This window comes from Mesocricetus auratus, unplaced genomic scaffold (genome assembly GCF_017639785.1).
Source record: "Mesocricetus auratus isolate SY011 unplaced genomic scaffold, BCM_Maur_2.0 Super-Scaffold_100011, whole genome shotgun sequence".
NCBI classification, from domain to species: domain Eukaryota; kingdom Metazoa; phylum Chordata; class Mammalia; order Rodentia; family Cricetidae; genus Mesocricetus; species Mesocricetus auratus.
This window is the reverse complement of record NW_024429195.1, coordinates 48442015-48459410: the sequence shown is the minus strand read 5'-3', so window position 1 is coordinate 48459410 and position 17396 is coordinate 48442015. Positions and strand designations below refer to the sequence as shown.

Sequence of the window (17396 nt, the reverse complement as noted above, 5' to 3'; positions counted from 1 at the left end):
AATATATAGGATAATGAATTTCAATGTGTTGATATAACATAGCACCTAGTCATTATAATTGTCAACTATAAAACAATATACTACCACCACAACAAAATAATTCCTTAGTGTCATTTAATGTTTTATAATTTCATACAAAAAGAACAGCTGCTATCTTAGCATATATATAAGACTTTATTCTCTGGGATAATGAAGTATGTGAATTAATGATAATGGCCAATGATGGAAACACAGCGGCTCCAACCCTGTGAACATCAATATGAAGTAAAGGAGGGGATAGATGTCTAGCGATAACTATGCCCTGAATTAACCAGCTTCTCTTTGGCAACAAGTTTGCATGTGACAGATCACACTGTCTTCCATGGTCACGGTTTTCACAGAAAAGCACTACTTACCTAATTTGGTAAGAACTGAAAGTTTAATTTTATGGCACTTCTGAGTTATACTAAACATTTAGGAGACTCTAAACAACTGCCTTCAAATAGTACTTAACTTATTTATGAGAGAAATTTAAGTTCAGCTTTATAAACTTTCTGAATCTTAACATACAGGTAAGAGAGTCCAAACAATATCCTTAGATAAATTACAAATATTGGGTGCAGTTCTCTTCATGTGTGCGACTTTGCAATACCTTAACATACTACCTCTATACTCATGAGATAGATATATATATGACTCAAATGTCAATAATTCAATAGCCAACAAGAGCTAGACACAACTAAAGCACACATACACCTGTCTTAAGAGCTTTCCATTATAATATGGTGTCTGTCTCCTTTGTCTAACAGTGGTGTTGACAGAATACAAGTCTATGTAAGTTGTAAACAAAGCAGGGTTACTAAATAGTCTCTCGACAATGTATGTTATTTAAGATGATGACATCTGCACACTAATGTCACATCTTGAGTCTCCTTTATAATGATTTACTATGTTATCTCCCTAAGTCTTCTCCTCATAAACTTTAAAGCTCACTATATCAAACTTGTTTCAAATGTCCTGCTACTGATGGTGCGCTTTCTAGATTATTTAATTGCCCATGGAGAATATGCCTGTTACTTAAAAGCCAGTATAAAATTTCAGAGTCCAGACCACACTTGCAAGCATTCACTACTCACTGCATAATAGTAATTTAAAAAATGGCATCATCATAAGAAAAGTGTTTATACTTACCAATAAGCCTATTGAGGTTAAACTAATATTAAGTTCTTGGTTATGAAGCCCAAAGCTCCCTGCAACATCTACAACTATCTGTAGGCAAGAACATGGCATTGTTGGTAGAAAATCTGTTACAACCAACTGAAGACACTGGAAGGCAGTTCTTATTAATGATTCTCTGAAAACGCAAAAGACACAGAAAATGCACATTTAAAAGAAAGGTGTAAGAAAACACACCTTCCAATAATTTCAACCAAGCAACTTTTATTTCAGAATTTGAACAAGGATGTCCTTCCTGGCTGCAATCCCAGTGCAGTGCTCCTCCATGGTTTCTACTCTAGATCCCACCTTGACTTCATAATGGACGGTGATTGACTGGGATGTGTAAGTCAAAGAAAGCCTTTACTCCTCAGGTTACTTTTGGTCACAGTGTTTATCACAGCAATAGAAAATAAACTAGAACAAATGGTAAATAATGTAAGGGAAATCTATTAACTACTACCTATCAAGCTTTTGATATGTTAGAGTTTCTAAGTATGAACTCATGTTAATTTCATCCTTACAGCCTATATCCTATGATATAAACTACATTGAGTTGAGAAAAATCAACTTCACCTTGATGCAATTTGGTCTTTTCTACTTTAATCATTCCAATATGTTATACTATTTAAGGAAATTTACCCTTACAAATAATTTAATTTTCTCAATAGTTTTATATAAAACTCAATGATAACCACACATGGCAGTGCACGCCTTTAATCACAGCAGTTGGGAGGCAGAGCCCAGTTTGTCTCCAGCATGAGTTCCAGGACAGCCAGGGCTACACGGAGAGACAAATCCTGTCTCCAAAACAAATCTCTTGTTAGTAAGAGAAGACTTGTGATACTGGAGAATTCAGACAAACAAATCTGGTACCTGCTAAATTGCTCCTCTGGTGTTCCATCCTAAATTAGGACCTTGCATCCCTTCAAACGAGCTCTTCCTTCTGTACTCATTTGTTTAATGGCATCATATTCACAAGTTTACCTAAATCAGAGACCTGAGGGCATTCTAGATTGCCATTTCTCCCTTTGCCCACAGAGCCAACCTGTTGAACACCTCAAATAACTCCTTAAGAAAGCGCTTGTCACTTATTCTACACTTGCTACCCTCTTCTTGTGCTCTTGTCACAGTGGTATCTGTCAAAGCATATTTGACTATATCACCCCCCTGTATAAAATCCTAAAGTGCCCCTCAAATACACTCAAGGTAAATGCAAATAGCTTTTAAAGGCACATGAAGTCATTTCTAATTCTGGCTCCACCCCCTACCATTGGAGCTTTGTTTTGTGGTAAAGTACTCTTGTATTCTAAGATAGTGGCATTTGTGTACTCAGAACTACTAACAAGTACAGTATTTGGGATACATTACACACAGAACAAATAGTCATTTTAAAGCAATTTCTTAAGACTTCTTAATATGTGAGGTCCTTTAACTCTATTATAAAAGGTTAGGTTATTTCTATTATAAGATCTTACATCTAATATAAATGTCAGAAAATAGCCAACCTTCTATCCTTTTAAAACTAAAACAATACTTGAGAGTGCCGAGAGCAAACTGGGAGTTGATTATGATAAATCCAGGACATGAGCAGAAAGGCATAAATTAAAATTTTTCACTATAGGACTTTCTCATGTTGGGGTTCCATTTCAAACACTTACCCTTGATCATTTCTGATTGCTCCCATGACTCCAAGAACTAATGGCCACCCAGGCCCAAGACTGTCCCCCTGGCTCTGCAGAATCTGCAACACACATTCTAATTGCTTGAGTCGAATATCTGGGTGGTTAATAGTGGACATCTCCTTTAGTGGGTTCAACAAGAGCAGCTGCAGCCTCTAAAAGAGAACAAGAGCTAACTAGGAAAAGCAGCCCAAAACAGGAGTGTTGTTACAGTTGCCCACCCCCTTTATCTCTTGGCAATGCCATCTCTATGCGCCTAATTGGTCTAGAAATCTTGGGCTCAAGTGACCTTGTGCCTCAGTGTCCTAAGTGCTGGGACTACAGAGTGTGCCAGGTTTCTTCTGTTCCTTGTGAGAGTTCTACTCACCTCCAATCACAATATTTTAGTAAACACAAAGTTTTCTATTAAAAGAACAGACTATGATTTCTCCAGCAGTAATCTTTTAGAAATTTGTCTCTTATCCCTACTTCTAAGTAAAGTAAAGGGGAAAAGCAAACCAAGCTTCAGTATGTAAAATTTCAGGGTAAAAGTGGAGTGACCTTACTTCCTAGACTCACTAGTGATGGACATCACTAAAAGAAATACATCTTAGCCAGGCGGTGGTGGCACACGCCTTTAATCCCAGCATTTGGGAGGCAGAGGCAGGAGGATTTCTGTGAGTTAGAGACCAGCCTGGTCTACAAGAGCTAGTTCCAGGACAGCCTACAAAGCCACAGAGAAACCCTGTCTGGAAAAACAAGCAAAAACAACAACAACAAAAAACAAACACACAAACAAAATACATCTTTAGCAGTATTTTAAGAAAAAAATTTCCAATATCTAGTATTATCTTTCATTTACTTTATTAATATATGGTACGTATTTAAATGTAAAATTCTCAAGTATGATATAATAAGTATAATAGTTTGAAATTATATGCTTTAATAAAAATTATTGGTAAGCCCAAATTTTGTTGGGAAAAAAAGCACTGTGTTTAATTCCTTTCAGCATCTGAAAAGCATTTTATTTTCCTGTTCTTCTCTCCAATTTTTATTTTATGTGGTTAATTTATCCAACAAATATTAAGTTTTCACTGTGTGAATCACAGTGAGCAAACACTGAGGATAATAAAGTGAATAGAAAAAGATCCTAAAATGATTTTATTACTGCTTATTTACTATGTATGAGTGTGTGCCACCTCACGTATGTGGAGGTCAGGACAACTGTGGGAGTCAGCTCACTCCTTGCACCGTGTAGGTCCTGGGGATTGAACTCAGAATTGATGTCAGTCACCTTCACCCCCTGAGCTGTTTTGTCAGACATGGATAGTTTATATATTTCTAAGTCTCAAATCAGAGCCAGGTTTGGTAGCATATGTCCGTAGTTTCACCACTCAGGAGGCAGATGCAGCAGGACTGACAGGTTGAGCCTAGCGGGACTCTATTATAGCAAGACCCTATCTTCAAGCATCACGAGGAGTGGATGCAGCTGAGTGTTGGAGCACTAACAGCCCAGCATGTACAAAGCTGTGGTCCTGTCCCTAGCAGCAAAAGAAGAAACAAAACAAACCCTTCAAGCTGTAACAGAGACAAAAGGACTCGCTGAACTGCCAGCTCCACAAGAGCAGAGGTCTTCCTGTGCTGCCAATCATCCTGTTCTAATGGCTACAGCCAATAATGGCATGCCCAATTCACTGTGGAATACACTCACAAGACATAAGAAGGGGAGCGCTAATGGCTGTTAGTCTTGAAACAATGAAACTTCAGTAGAAAAAGGACAAACTATGTACAAAAGAGAATTCTGAACATACTAAGTCACTAATGGTTTAAAAATAGAATGCTTTACTGGAACTGGGGATACACTTAGTGGGTAAAAGCCTTGCCAACCAGGCATGAGGACCTGAGTTCAGATCCCCAGAACCACATAAAAAGGCAGGCAGGCCCAGCAACCATCTGTATCTACCACTGATGGGGTGGATAGGGCAGGGCGGCTGCCATGGAAAGCTCCAGACTTACTGAACTGTCTCAAAATTGAACAGTGCTAGAGAAAGACATCCAGTGGCCACTACTGGCCTCTGCGACTGACACACAGGAGCACACACACACACACACACTCCCTCCCTCCCTCCCTCCCTCCCTCCCTCTCCCCTCCCCCCTCCCCCCCCTCTCTCTTACACCCAAAAGCCAGTGTGAGAGTAGTGAGAGAAACGGGTCATAGATGGCCAGGATTAGATAGCAGAGGAGGCCCTAGACAGAAACCTCAGTGCCGCCTGAAGAGGGCAGCCTGCAGACCAGAGGACAACGCCAGGGGATTTGTGCACTCCGTTCAGCACCACTGAAATGTTTCTATGAAGCCCATCCTAAAACTGTTAGCATTAATAAGCAGTCCACAGCCTACAAGTAAAATAGAATCTTGATTGCTAAGGGATTCTGTTTTAGATACTGGCTTGGTGGCATACTCCATAAGATCCCAGGACTTGGGAGGTGAGGACAGGAAGCCCAAGAAATCAAGGTCATCCTTGCTGTAAAGGAAGGCCAGCCTGGGTACGTAAGACCCTGTCTCACAAAAGATTTATACTATGGTATCATGAAACAACACTGACATGAAAAGATTTATACTAGAGCATCATGAGATGGCACTGATAGAAAAGAAGATCTATACTAGGGTACCATGAGATGATACTGACATGAAACTCCACCTGTGAGTGATGGCCAAGTGCTCTTTTTACCTGGTTCTGGGAGAGTGGCGGCTCGTGGTTAAATGTCAGCCCTGCTTTAATGAGGGATGTCAGGGCTTCTGCTCCCCATTCCCTCATTCGAGAGTTTGGATGCTGGCACACCTGAAGAAACACGTGTTCAGTAAAATTACTATATTTAATTGTAAACATAAGGTAAGAAACATGCATTAACCTGAGGACAGAGAAAACAATACTGTATTACAGCTTTTGGGTTTTTGTTTTTGTTTTTTACAACTTAAAAATATACATTTAGTAAAGAGTAAGAGAAAACTTTCTGGAAGCTTACCTTCTGAATAAAGGCAAGGGGGAGGCAATAGAGAAAAAGACAAAAGACAAAAGATGAAACTGGAACCAGTCACAAGAAAGGAAGGGTTCCATGATTGGAGGAATATATATGTCACCAGAGGAAACAGAAGCAAGCTTACCTTAAGGGGTTGTTGTTACTATAGCTGTTGCTGCCCCCCACCCCCCCCAGTCCCCCACCCCCCTGCCTGGAGCTAGGAAATGAACCCAGGGCTTCAACATTTGATACATCACAGTCCAGTTTATGGCACACTATCTTGAGCCCAATCTCATCTGACAAGACGGTTTAATCACAGAGAAAGCTGCACATATCCTTTATTAATAAATGTAATGCCAATAAAATGGGTAAAATTTTAGGAAGAACAGTTCTTTCTCAGGTTTCTAAAAATGACATTAAATGACTATGGTCCCCAAACTACACACAAACATACGGACCAACAGAAGCAGCTGGAGGTAAATACCAGCTACTTTATCAAGGGACCAAGCTGAAGAACAGATGTATCTAGATAAAATTCTCTCACTATCTATGATTCAGTGGCAGCAAAACAGATTCTTTTCTCTCACGATACCTCTACTGCTGCAAACTTGTGAACAACTCACTCTCATCCCAAACTGCTCAAAATTGAAAAATACCTGAAATTGAGGTGAATCAAGAGACTGATCAAAGGAAACAGTTCCTAGCAGATAGCTGATATCTTTGCTATTTCACAGATTAAAATTTTACCCATTTTTATTTGGTAAACCTTTCCTCAAGCTCATTACTATACAACTACAGTCCTTAAAATACAAGGGTCAAGAGGAGGGGAAAGTCATTTTGTCACTATATTGAATCATAAGCTCAATGTACATGCCTTTATCAGTAAAAATATATAGTATTTAAGAAAGACTGTTCACCTCAAGTAGATGGCCAGTTAGAGGTCTCCATAAAATTTCTATTCTGTGCATATTAACCAGACCAGTTTCTAATAGTTTGGCAACAGCAAAAAGAGATGGTTCCTAAGGAGGAAACATATTATATTTTGATATGCGAAAGAGAATTCTGAGATCTTACTGTGAATAAAATAGAATGTTATTATGGTTAAATTATGATTAGTCTATATATGTAAAGTTAGCAGTATATAATAGAACCTATTATCATAAGACAAGACTTTTGCCACCCTGAAACAGCTACTAAAGTTACTCCAAAATTATATTGGAACAAAGTGTGAATAAGTTACAGATCTTAAAGACCTACAAATCCAATTAAAAAAATTCTATACTAATATTTTATGGTACTGAAAACATTTGCAACATGAAAATGTTTCACAGTGTCTCCTCCTTCCCTAATAGAAGCTGTAAATTAAGTTACACTGGGATTTTAAGACAATTGTGTCATGAGCTAGCCTATAGGCACCCTAAGATATATGGTAGAAAATTTATGTTAATGGAGAAATACAGCAGAAGATTAAGACTGACATCGACAAAGTTTTAAATGCATCTTGATTAGGCCACTGAACAGCTACATAACTTATGCAGAGTACAGTATCTACTGAAGTTTTTAATGTGTGAAATGGAGATAATAGTATATAAACTAGATCTTGTCAGAAGGCACATGGTAAAAGTCAGTCTCCCCAAGGGACAACTCTCTAGGAGTAGTCTCCTTCCTCTTCATGAAACGGGGTACACACAATTAAAAGAACATTTAGATGTACTGGATTCACACCTGAAGGTTTCTTTCAAAAAGCTTTAATTAAAGTTCCACGAGTTTTATATTCTACTCAAATACTGCAATAAATTAATCATGTAAGAATATGAAACTTAAAAAAATTTAGGTTTAGATTTGTCCTTCAAATACAAGATGAAACATAAATCTCAAAAAAAAAGCAAAAACAGCCGGGCAGTGGTGGCACACGTCTTTAATCCCACCACTCAGGATGCAGAGGCACACGGATCTCTGTGGGTTTGAGACCAGCCTGGTCTACAAGAGCTAGTTCCAAGATAGCCTCCAAAGCCACAGAGAAACATGTCTCAAAAAAACAAAAAACAAAACAAAACAAAAAACAGCAACAAAACAAAAACAAAAACATGGTCATTTATATTATACATGAAACTGGCCTTTTATAAATCAGTCTGCCTTGCCACTTAAACTGATGCACTTCATTCTGAGTAGTAAGCATCCTTAAGATCTGAGGATTCTTGCCAGGCAGTGGTGGTGCACACCTTTAATCCCAGCACTCAGGAGGGAGAGGCAGATGGATCTCTGTGAGTTCAAGGCCAATCCGGTCTACAGAGTGAGTTCCAGGACAACAAGGGCTGTTATACAGAGAAACCCTGTCTCAAAAAACAAAACAAAGGATTTGCAGCTTCCAAGAACTCTACCAAACCCACTGGGAAGAAAGACTAGGGACATAGTCCAGCAGAAAAGGGAACAAAAACATCTTGTCCATGGAGAACATTCTAAAGTCTATCATATCATCATTTATATTTTATAATATTTATACTTGAACATTACTTTGTGCTGGGAACAGAACCCAGGACTCTGACTTAAAAATTTTATAAAACGTTTTCATTCCATAGTCACCAACTCACTTCTAAACTAGAAATCTCTTCTTTTTATCTCATAGTCAAATATCATACATGTAAATAAGCATGCTGTGTCTATCAAATGGATACAAGTAAACTGACAGTGCTTTGTAAATTGTATTTCATTTAGTAGTCTATTAAGATATTATAGTTTTGTATTGAGATTTAATCTCAAAATGTAACATTTTTTGAGATATCAATAAACTGATTAGTTTACTATTGCATTTAATGTTATTCTTGCCTGGATTTGAAACAAATAATAATACATATTTTCAAACACCTGAGTGTTCATATAATTAACTAGATATATGAAACATAAAACCATACTCCAGTAAGAATGTTTGTTTTCTTTATTTCTATTTTTGTATGTATATGGGTACTTTGCCTGCATATATATCTGTTCACCATGTGAATGCAATGCCCAAGGAAGGCTAGAAAAGTGAGTTTTGATCCCATATGGAGTTAAGGTGGCTGTGAGCGCCACATGGGTGCTAGGAAACAAATCTGGGCCCTCTGGAAGAGCAGCCAGTGCTCTTAACCTCTGAGTACCTCTCTAGTACCTAGTGAGAACAGTTGCTTGCTTGTTTTATGGTGTCTCGTGTAGTCCAGGCTGGCGTGGACTTCATAAAGAGTTAACTATGACCTTGAGCTTCTGATCTTGGGGCCTGCATTGCCCAAAGTACAGGATTATAGGTGTGCATTGCCAGTATCTGCTTTTATGTGATGCCAAAGATTGAGTCCGGGGTCTCATGTACACAAGGCCAGCACTCTACCAACTGAGCTACTATTCAGCTCCAGGAAGAGACCAGAAGAGTCACATAAACCATGATGACAAGCCACAGAGCACAGATAATTAACAACTTTGGAGACAACATACAGCTATTATTTAAAAGCTGAATTGTCTTCATATATATTTGGAAGTGATCTCTCTACATATCTTTAAATGCAGAAAAGTGGCTGGAGAGATGTCTGGCTGCTCCTGCAAAGGACTAGAGTTCAGGTCCTAGAACCCACACTGGTGGTTCACACCTGATAAACCAGGGGATCTAATGCCTTCTGACCTCCAAGGGCACCTGAACACACACACACACACACACACACACACACACACACACACACACACACACACACAATTTTTAAGGCGTATAAAGGACTCCATCCTGTTTTTACAGTGCTAGGACCACACACCCATTAGACAAGCACTGAGTCACACGCCCAATAGACAAGCACTGTGAGTCACTCTCTCAGGTAAAATTTCTTGTTTTCCAATTCACTTTTTCTGTATTTATTTTTGTGGTGATGGAAGCCAAGGCCTCCTACAGTGTAGGCAAGTACTTTATTACTAAATGCCAGTAGCCTCAAACACAGTTCATTTAAAATAATCATTTCTAAAATGTGATTATGTTCAAATTTCCCTGTGCTTGACAAATGTTAGAGAAAATATTTTGAGTATAGACAGGGATGTTCTTATCAGAAGTACTGTTCTACACTTACCTGATGAGGGAGACAGAGTCCTAGTCTACTTACTCAGTTAACAGACAGTGAAAAGGGTTAATTGCAAGTGAGGAGAATCACTGCAGTCAGAAGGACACAATGAGCCTCTAACTTTCCATCCAATGAAGGCAGCACAGCACAGTCACCCAAATCTGCCACACACTTTCCCTAACTATGATCTTGCATCATCCAAATCATAAATGTCAAATACAAATAAATACTATCAACATATTTTATGAAAGCTAGTTATAAGAACTGTTATATTATTTATAGAATGTTAAGAATATTCAGCACAAGAAAAAAAGGGACATAATTTTAAATTGCACCGCACACTTAGACAAATCCCGAGCTACATCACGCCCTCTTTATTCCTCCTCCTACAAATGGTAAACACTGACAATTCACTGTTGCCAGTCAAACACTAAGGCCACTTAGACACCTTGAATAACTAAAGAGAAATGTAAATTACCACACCTTGTTATTTCCATAGGCCATATCCATTGCTTCTAGAGATAAGGAACAAAGTGCATTTATTAAATGATGCAAAGATACGTCATCAAGATACCTAAAATGAAAATGAAAAAGACAATTTCATCTCAAATATACAGCTAAGAACAATGTGGCTGTCAATTTAAAACACAGACTTACTGTGAGCTTTCAAAGAGTCTTGAGAGTATGTTGGAAATCACTGGCAAATCTGTCATCACTGCTGTTGTCAGAACCTAAAGGAAGGATGAAGTCAACTGTAAAGTGTGACATTTTAAGAAGTGCCCACTGGACAGGAAGGACTGTCACTTACTGTACTGGGTCCTTCTACAGCTCTTCCCGGCTTCAAGGCACCACCACCACTCGGCTTTAGTCCCAGAATCCACACAAGATGCTGAGAATTAAAACAAAGTTATAAAACTACAAAAAAAAAAACCTAATAAAATCAGTGGTAATATCTAGCAATAAAAATTACAATCAGTCATTTCTTATAACTAAAATGAAAATAATTGGCACCATTCATATAAAATAATTATAGCATGCTGAAGTAGTAGAATTTAGGGTATTATAAGTAGTCCTAAAATAGAAGCCACTTGTTTTACTCCTTCTCATCATCTCTTTTTTCATACTATTTATTAGGCCTGCCTAAAGGACCAACAGGCATTGTTTCATTGCTAGCAGTCATAAATCTAGAATCTGATGCTACAACATACCTGCAGAGTTGCCAGCACGAGTTGCCACGATGTTCCGAGCACAGCACCGTGACAGTGAGCCAAGTTAAGTAGTGTCCTCATGCACTGGATGTTTTTGGAAGTTAGCTGCGGTGGAAAGAAACAGATTGGCAGCTGCTGTTGTAGAGTCTTACAAATCACAAGCTTACAAGTCAGCAAGAATGCACTCACACATCTTCTTAAGTAAGTTTGGATGGTTCTATAAAACACAAACTTGCTTAATTAAAAGTTGTGTTACTAGAGCTGGGCAGGTGGTTCATTGAGTAAGACGTATACCATGTAAGTGTGAGGGCTGGAGTTCAGATTCCCATAGCCCACATACATTTTAGGAGGACATGGTGACTTGTCTGTAACCCCAGCCATTGGGGGGGTGGAGACAGGGCAACCTAGACTAGCAGAAGAGTTCCTCATTCAAGAGTTAGAAACCCTGCATCAGTAGGCCATGTGGGGCAGCAGAGGAAGACAGCAGATGATGATCTCTGGATTCTACACACATGTACACACTCACTGGCCTACACAAAGTGCCGAGACACACACACACACAGTGAATGCACACCACATAAAAGAAGTTGTATTATTACACTGATTATGATAATGTCAACAAGTTTGTTCTGAAACATCCTCTAGGTAAAAGAAACTAAGTAAGTAATAACATTTGAGAAGTAAAAAAAAAAAAAAAAAAAAAGAGCACAACAAGTGTCACTAGTCATTCATTGGTAACCAAATTAATCCCAGCATCCTAGTTGCATTACCATTACTGTTCCTTGAGGCTGGACTGCCAGGGGCTGACCCACTGCCACAACTTGCTGGTGGGACTCACTGGACGGACTTATCATCATGACACTGTGGCCCTGGATAGAATATGCTAGAATACAAAGGAAAGCCTGTATGTAAGACACTGCTTCAGTTCTCTCAGGGTAATGTTGTATTGTAAAATAAAGTTCAATAGCAACAATTAAATGGCAGTACTATTCATCCAGATACATGCAAACAACTGAAAACCTATAAGGTGCAAACACCAAAAGAAGCAAATATGAAGTAATTTTCTATATAAATTGTTAAAATAACTCATTTATAAGCAAAACAGAATTAGGACATAAAAAGTATTTTAAACATATATCTATATATACTTTTCTAGTTAGAGGCAAATGCATTTTGAGTGTGAAATCTGAGTGTTACATTGAAATACACACACACACACTTTTTCTCTCCCTCTTTTTCTCTGTCTCTCTCTGTGTGTCTCTGTCTCTCTCTCTCTCTCTCTCTGTCTCTCTCTCACACTAAATGCAATAAAATGCAAAAAATAATAGTGTTTTCCAAGAAAATAAGTTTTTGAATGTAAATTTAAGGTCTACTAGGCCAAATAGAAAAACAGCAATCATCATTTCAACAAGGTATTATAGTTTGTAAAGGAACGCCAGAATTATAATACTTTATCTGCATAATTATTACTTAAAATCACTATCACTAGATTCTTCCTCTCTCCACCTTTTTCAGGGAAGAGCAGAAAAGAGATGTCCGCTATGTGGCTATACTAGGAAGAGAAACAAGGAGGTCCAATGATGGTAAGTCCCATCTTCTCTCTTCACTTTTAAAGAGATGAAAGAACTGTTTGAGCCTGATGGTGGTGGCACACACCTGTTGTCCCAGCACTCAGGAGGCAGAGGCAGAGGCAGAGGCAGGAGGATCTCTGAGGTCGAGGCCAGCCTGGTCTACAGAGAGTTCCAGGACAGCCAGCCAGCACTGTCACACAGAGAAGCCCTTCAAGGAGGCGGGGTAGGAAGAACTGTTTTAAAGAGGTGGATAGAACGGAAAGGCAGGAGAGTATCTGCCTGGAGGTAACACAAGCAGTGCATAGACAGCAGAGGCCTGGACTCAGAGTGCCTGTCATCCTTTCTCCGTGCTATCATCCACTAGGCAGAGAGAAAGCTGTGCCCTTTAACCTCACATTTATTGCAAAGTGTAGCTGCGGTGGTGGCGTTGAGCACGGTCAGAGCATAATGCGGAGGCAAGGACCCTTTGCAGATTGCGGTGATGAAAGCATCCCTTGATGTCACGAGGCCCAGTCTTCCACACAGAGCAGCCATAGTCAGTTCAGCTTTCAAAATATTCTCAGTGGCAGCCTCATCTGTGCTGAAAAGATAAGGCATTTTGTTTATCTGATTAATTTATTTTAAGTTACACTTTAAAACAAGATGTGGGCGTACATATTCCATGAGGTTTCAAGAAAAGCTAAAACCGATCTATTTAGGATGGAACTTTAACCAATTAATCTAATATCTAAAAAAAAAACCAAAACTATATACTGGAATGCACATACATAGTTGGAAAAAACACCAGGAACTTAAAGATTAAACTGCAAATATCAAGCATTTGTTTTTAGACAGGGTGTGTAGTCCAAGTTGGTCTCAAACTCACTGCAATTCACCTTCCTCAGCCTTCTGAGTACAGAGATTACAGGCATGAACCACCACCACACTTGGTATCAAACACCTTAAAATCAGTTAATGCTGAGGAGAAACATCCAGAAAATTATCACCACTGCAGAAGCAGTGGTGAGGTGTGACAGGATACAAGTGTTCCTTAATTTGAAATGCATTTTTGATTAAAGCATTGTGACAATTTCAGCGGGAGTTCAAGCACACATGGGCTCCAGGAGGGAGTGACAAAGAGCAACGTTCTTAAAGAAATGCTAAGGTGATGTCAATGTTAATCACTCTAATTACATCATGACAGTGTGCACATGAATTATAATACTGGATGTGAAATTAAAAATGAGCAACAAAGTTCTAAACATACAGAAAACTACAGGTAGGACATAAGTTCTTCGAACAAATGGAAACAAATTTAGTGTTGGTTTTAAGTGCAATGACATAATATAAAACTTACAAAGACTTAATACCTGGCATCTAGAAGGAGTGAGAGGGCAGCAAGAAGACCACACCAGCAAGCGCTCACCATCTCTTCCCAAACGGCTCTACTAACTTCAAAGGAAACACAACACTTAATCATGTTACACCTGCTACAATGAACTGTAATCTATAAAATTCAAATATTCTAGTAACAACTCAATTATTAGACATCAAACACTAATATTTAAAATACCCAAATAATGAACATGTAGTAAAAGTTGTGATAGCTTCATAATAAAAAGTCTTAAAGTTAAGTTGTTTTAAAACATGTATTATATCTCAGTTAACTAGAACCTTTTTTAAAGCTTTATTTATTAAGTTTAGTGTTCTGCCTGCATGTATCACTGCAGGCCAGAAGAGGGCACCAGATCTCATTACAGATGGTTGTGAGCCACTATGTGGTTACTGAGAATTGAACTCTGTAAGAGCAGTCAGTGCTCTTAACTCCTGAGTCATCTCTCCAACCCAACTAATACCGTTATAAAAATACACAATGCCACTTCTGCTCCTTAACCCTTCAAAAGGCCACATTGTCCGCCTGTGTGATTAACTGGAAACTAGTGCAGACTACCATCTAAAACATTTGCTCAGCTAGAATACTGTTGTATCTTCTGAGAATCAACAAGTAGATAAACACATGAACCAAATGGCACTGGGCACTGCTGTGGGATAGGCCTTCTGTACTGTGAATATGTATCCTCTCATTGGTTGATAATAAAGCTGAATTGGTCTATAGCCAAGAAGAAGGTAGGCAGGAAAGACAATGGAGATACAGAAAGGGGGGGAAGAGAAGGAGAGGGGGGGAAGAGAGATGCAATCAGCGGCTGGGGAAGTAAGATGGTAGAGGACAGTTAAAGCCATAAACTACATGGTAATACACAGATGAATAAAAATGGGTTAATTTAACTGTAGGAGCTAGTTAGTAATGAGCCTGATGATAGGCCAAATATTTTGTTAATTAATATAAGCTTTTGTGTGTTTATTTGGGACTGGGACAAAAGGAAAGCGCTGCCTCTGTTTACAGGGTACCTCACTGTTGGAGATGGGATATACAAATATGTAAAGTTAAAATTGACCTCGTGAAATGAATGAGGACTAGAGAAGCTGGGGTGATGTTTTTAGTATAAGGAGCAAATATTTTCAAATCCAGACTTGAAGTATGTGTGCCCCTTCGCCAAGTGGCAAGAAGCACGCCTAGTAACCGTGTCAGTCTTAATATTATCTGCCAGGGCTCCTTGAAAAGCTGACTGACACCTGGGTTGGACAAACCACATGTCGGGTTAAACTGTAAGGGTACCAAGAGAGAATGGGAAATGTCAGAACACGGCCCAGCTTCAAAGTCTCACACCAAACATGATGGCCATGGGTGACAATTCCTTGGAGTCAATAGAAATCCAGTTTTATTCAAAAGTGAGCATCTCCAAAAATGACACAAACTGATATTTTTGCTTCCTCACATATTAATAAATCAAATCAGCAGCTAAATTAAACATAGTAATTGCCCTGAGCTAATCTTAGAAATAAATAAACCAATTTGGGATATAGCCTTCTAAAAATGTCAAGGTCATATAAAACAAAACCTGAAGAACTGTGTCCTACATTGCAGGAAAACATCCATATACAGCAATAAGTTCAACAAACAAGGGACTACAAGGAAAACCACTGGGACAACTGGAAAAATCTGAAAAAGATCTGGGCTTAGATGAAATATTGGATTGACCCTAATTTCTGCTGGTAACTACGTCACAACAGGGAAGGCTATAGTCAGTTTTAGAAATACACATCTAACCATTAAAGGGTAGTGGGACATCCTCTCTAGAAAAATCTCAAATAGTTCAGAAAAAAAAGATAGTGATACATATTCAAGTAAGGAGAAAGGTAAGATCAACATGATACAGTGTTAATAACTGGGAAACAAGGGTAAATGCTAACACAAGAGCATTTCAGACTATTGAAAGGCATCAGTGACAGAGAATCATGGCATACCTGTCTCCTTCTCCACCTGATCTGACACTGACTGCTCGTCGTGCTGTTCTGATGACTGTGAGTTTGATCCTTCAGTGACTGTAGGACACTCGGTTTCAACCTCTCCTAACTCTCCTTCTATCATGGTGGTGATTCCACGGACAAGATCCAATAGACAGTGGAACGCTACAGACATGGCATAGCCCTCTGGTATAGTTGGGGGTTCAACCTTGTCCAGCATCTCTAGGCTGAAATCATGAAAAATTAAGGCACTAATGAGAAGATAAAGGAAAGAAAACATAGGAAGCTATTTCCATAATTTGTAGACAGGAGCTTGTCTCATTCAAAGAAGGGTCCCTCTGAAGTATCTTAAACTGATTAGAAGGGCTGGAGAGAGGACACAGTGGATAAAAGACGCTTGCTGCCACGCCTGAGATTCTGAGTTTGATCCCTGGACCCCTGTGATGGAGGAGGAAACTGACTCCTGAAAGCTGCCCTCCAATCTCCACATGTGTGACATGGTACACACACGTTTTAATGTAAAAAACTGATTACAAAAATGAAGACCTGGCTGCTACCACAGCTTCACCTTGAGATGTATCTATATCTTCACTATTTTTTGATATGAGAAATATAAAAACTAACATAAAATATATTAAGACAGATTACAATGCTTCTCAAACTCTTTACTTAAAATAAAGTGCATAAAAGATAAAATAATAAAATGAGCTACAAAGAGAAAGATGATTTTACATCAGAGAAAACAAAAGTGAGCTACCCAGATGTCATGTGACCTCAGAGACAGTCAGCCAACAGTACAAGTAACACTGAGGGACATCTGCGTTGAATTCAGAGCTATTAGACAGGAGAAAGTGTTCAGAGGGCAAGACAATAAATCTTATGTTCTAAATGGGACAAACGAAGAATTATGGTTCTGAATCCCTCCAAATGGCTATTTCTCAAGCTAACAATACAAAGAATAATTCAACTGAAAAGAATTAATGGTATTGGGATAATTATATTTTCATCTAAAGAGAGATGTTAGACCCCATCTCTTGTATATAAAACTAGTTCAAAATAAATCAATGACCTAAATAGAAAAGAAATTACAAAGCTTGTAGAGGCAGACATACATCTTCATGATAGACAATGCAACAGTTTGTTAGATACAATGCAACAGTTTGTTAGATACAATATCAAAAACACAATTTAAAAGTAAGTGAAATGACTCCGGCAACCTTTAAAACCACTGTGCTCCACAATCAGTAGCAAGAACAGCAGCAGCTTCTGCAAACCTGTGTATGAGAGAGACCTAAAACGCATGCCCTTCTAGTATGTTCTTGCTGCTGT

The 17396-nt window shown here is 38.7% G+C and overlaps 1 protein-coding gene across 5 annotated transcripts in view; it reads right to left on the bottom strand.

Annotated features, from left to right (window-relative positions):
• The window catches only part of Mon2 (MON2 homolog, regulator of endosome-to-Golgi trafficking), a 68245-nt gene that overhangs the window by 21475 nt on the left and 29374 nt on the right, over nt 1-17396 (bottom strand). For 3 of the 5 annotated variants that reach the window (XM_040754787.1, XM_040754789.1, XM_040754791.1), the window contains 13 exons: nt 16068-16294; nt 14072-14153; nt 13118-13302; nt 11922-12034; nt 11152-11256; nt 10752-10832; nt 10601-10674; nt 10427-10517; nt 6791-6892; nt 5880-5882; nt 5585-5695; nt 2856-3031; nt 1171-1333 (listed from right to left, as the gene is read on the bottom strand). In XM_040754787.1, the coding sequence (XP_040610721.1) occupies nt 1171-1333; nt 2856-3031; nt 5585-5695; nt 5880-5882; nt 6791-6892; nt 10427-10517; nt 10601-10674; nt 10752-10832; nt 11152-11256; nt 11922-12034; nt 13118-13302; nt 14072-14153; nt 16068-16294 (1513 nt within the window). The remainder of the gene's footprint in view (nt 1-1170; nt 1334-2855; nt 3032-5584; nt 5696-5879; nt 5883-6790; nt 6893-10426; nt 10518-10600; nt 10675-10751; nt 10833-11151; nt 11257-11921; nt 12035-13117; nt 13303-14071; nt 14154-16067; nt 16295-17396) is intronic. The other 2 variants (XM_040754788.1, XM_040754790.1) reach the window with 1 other exon arrangement.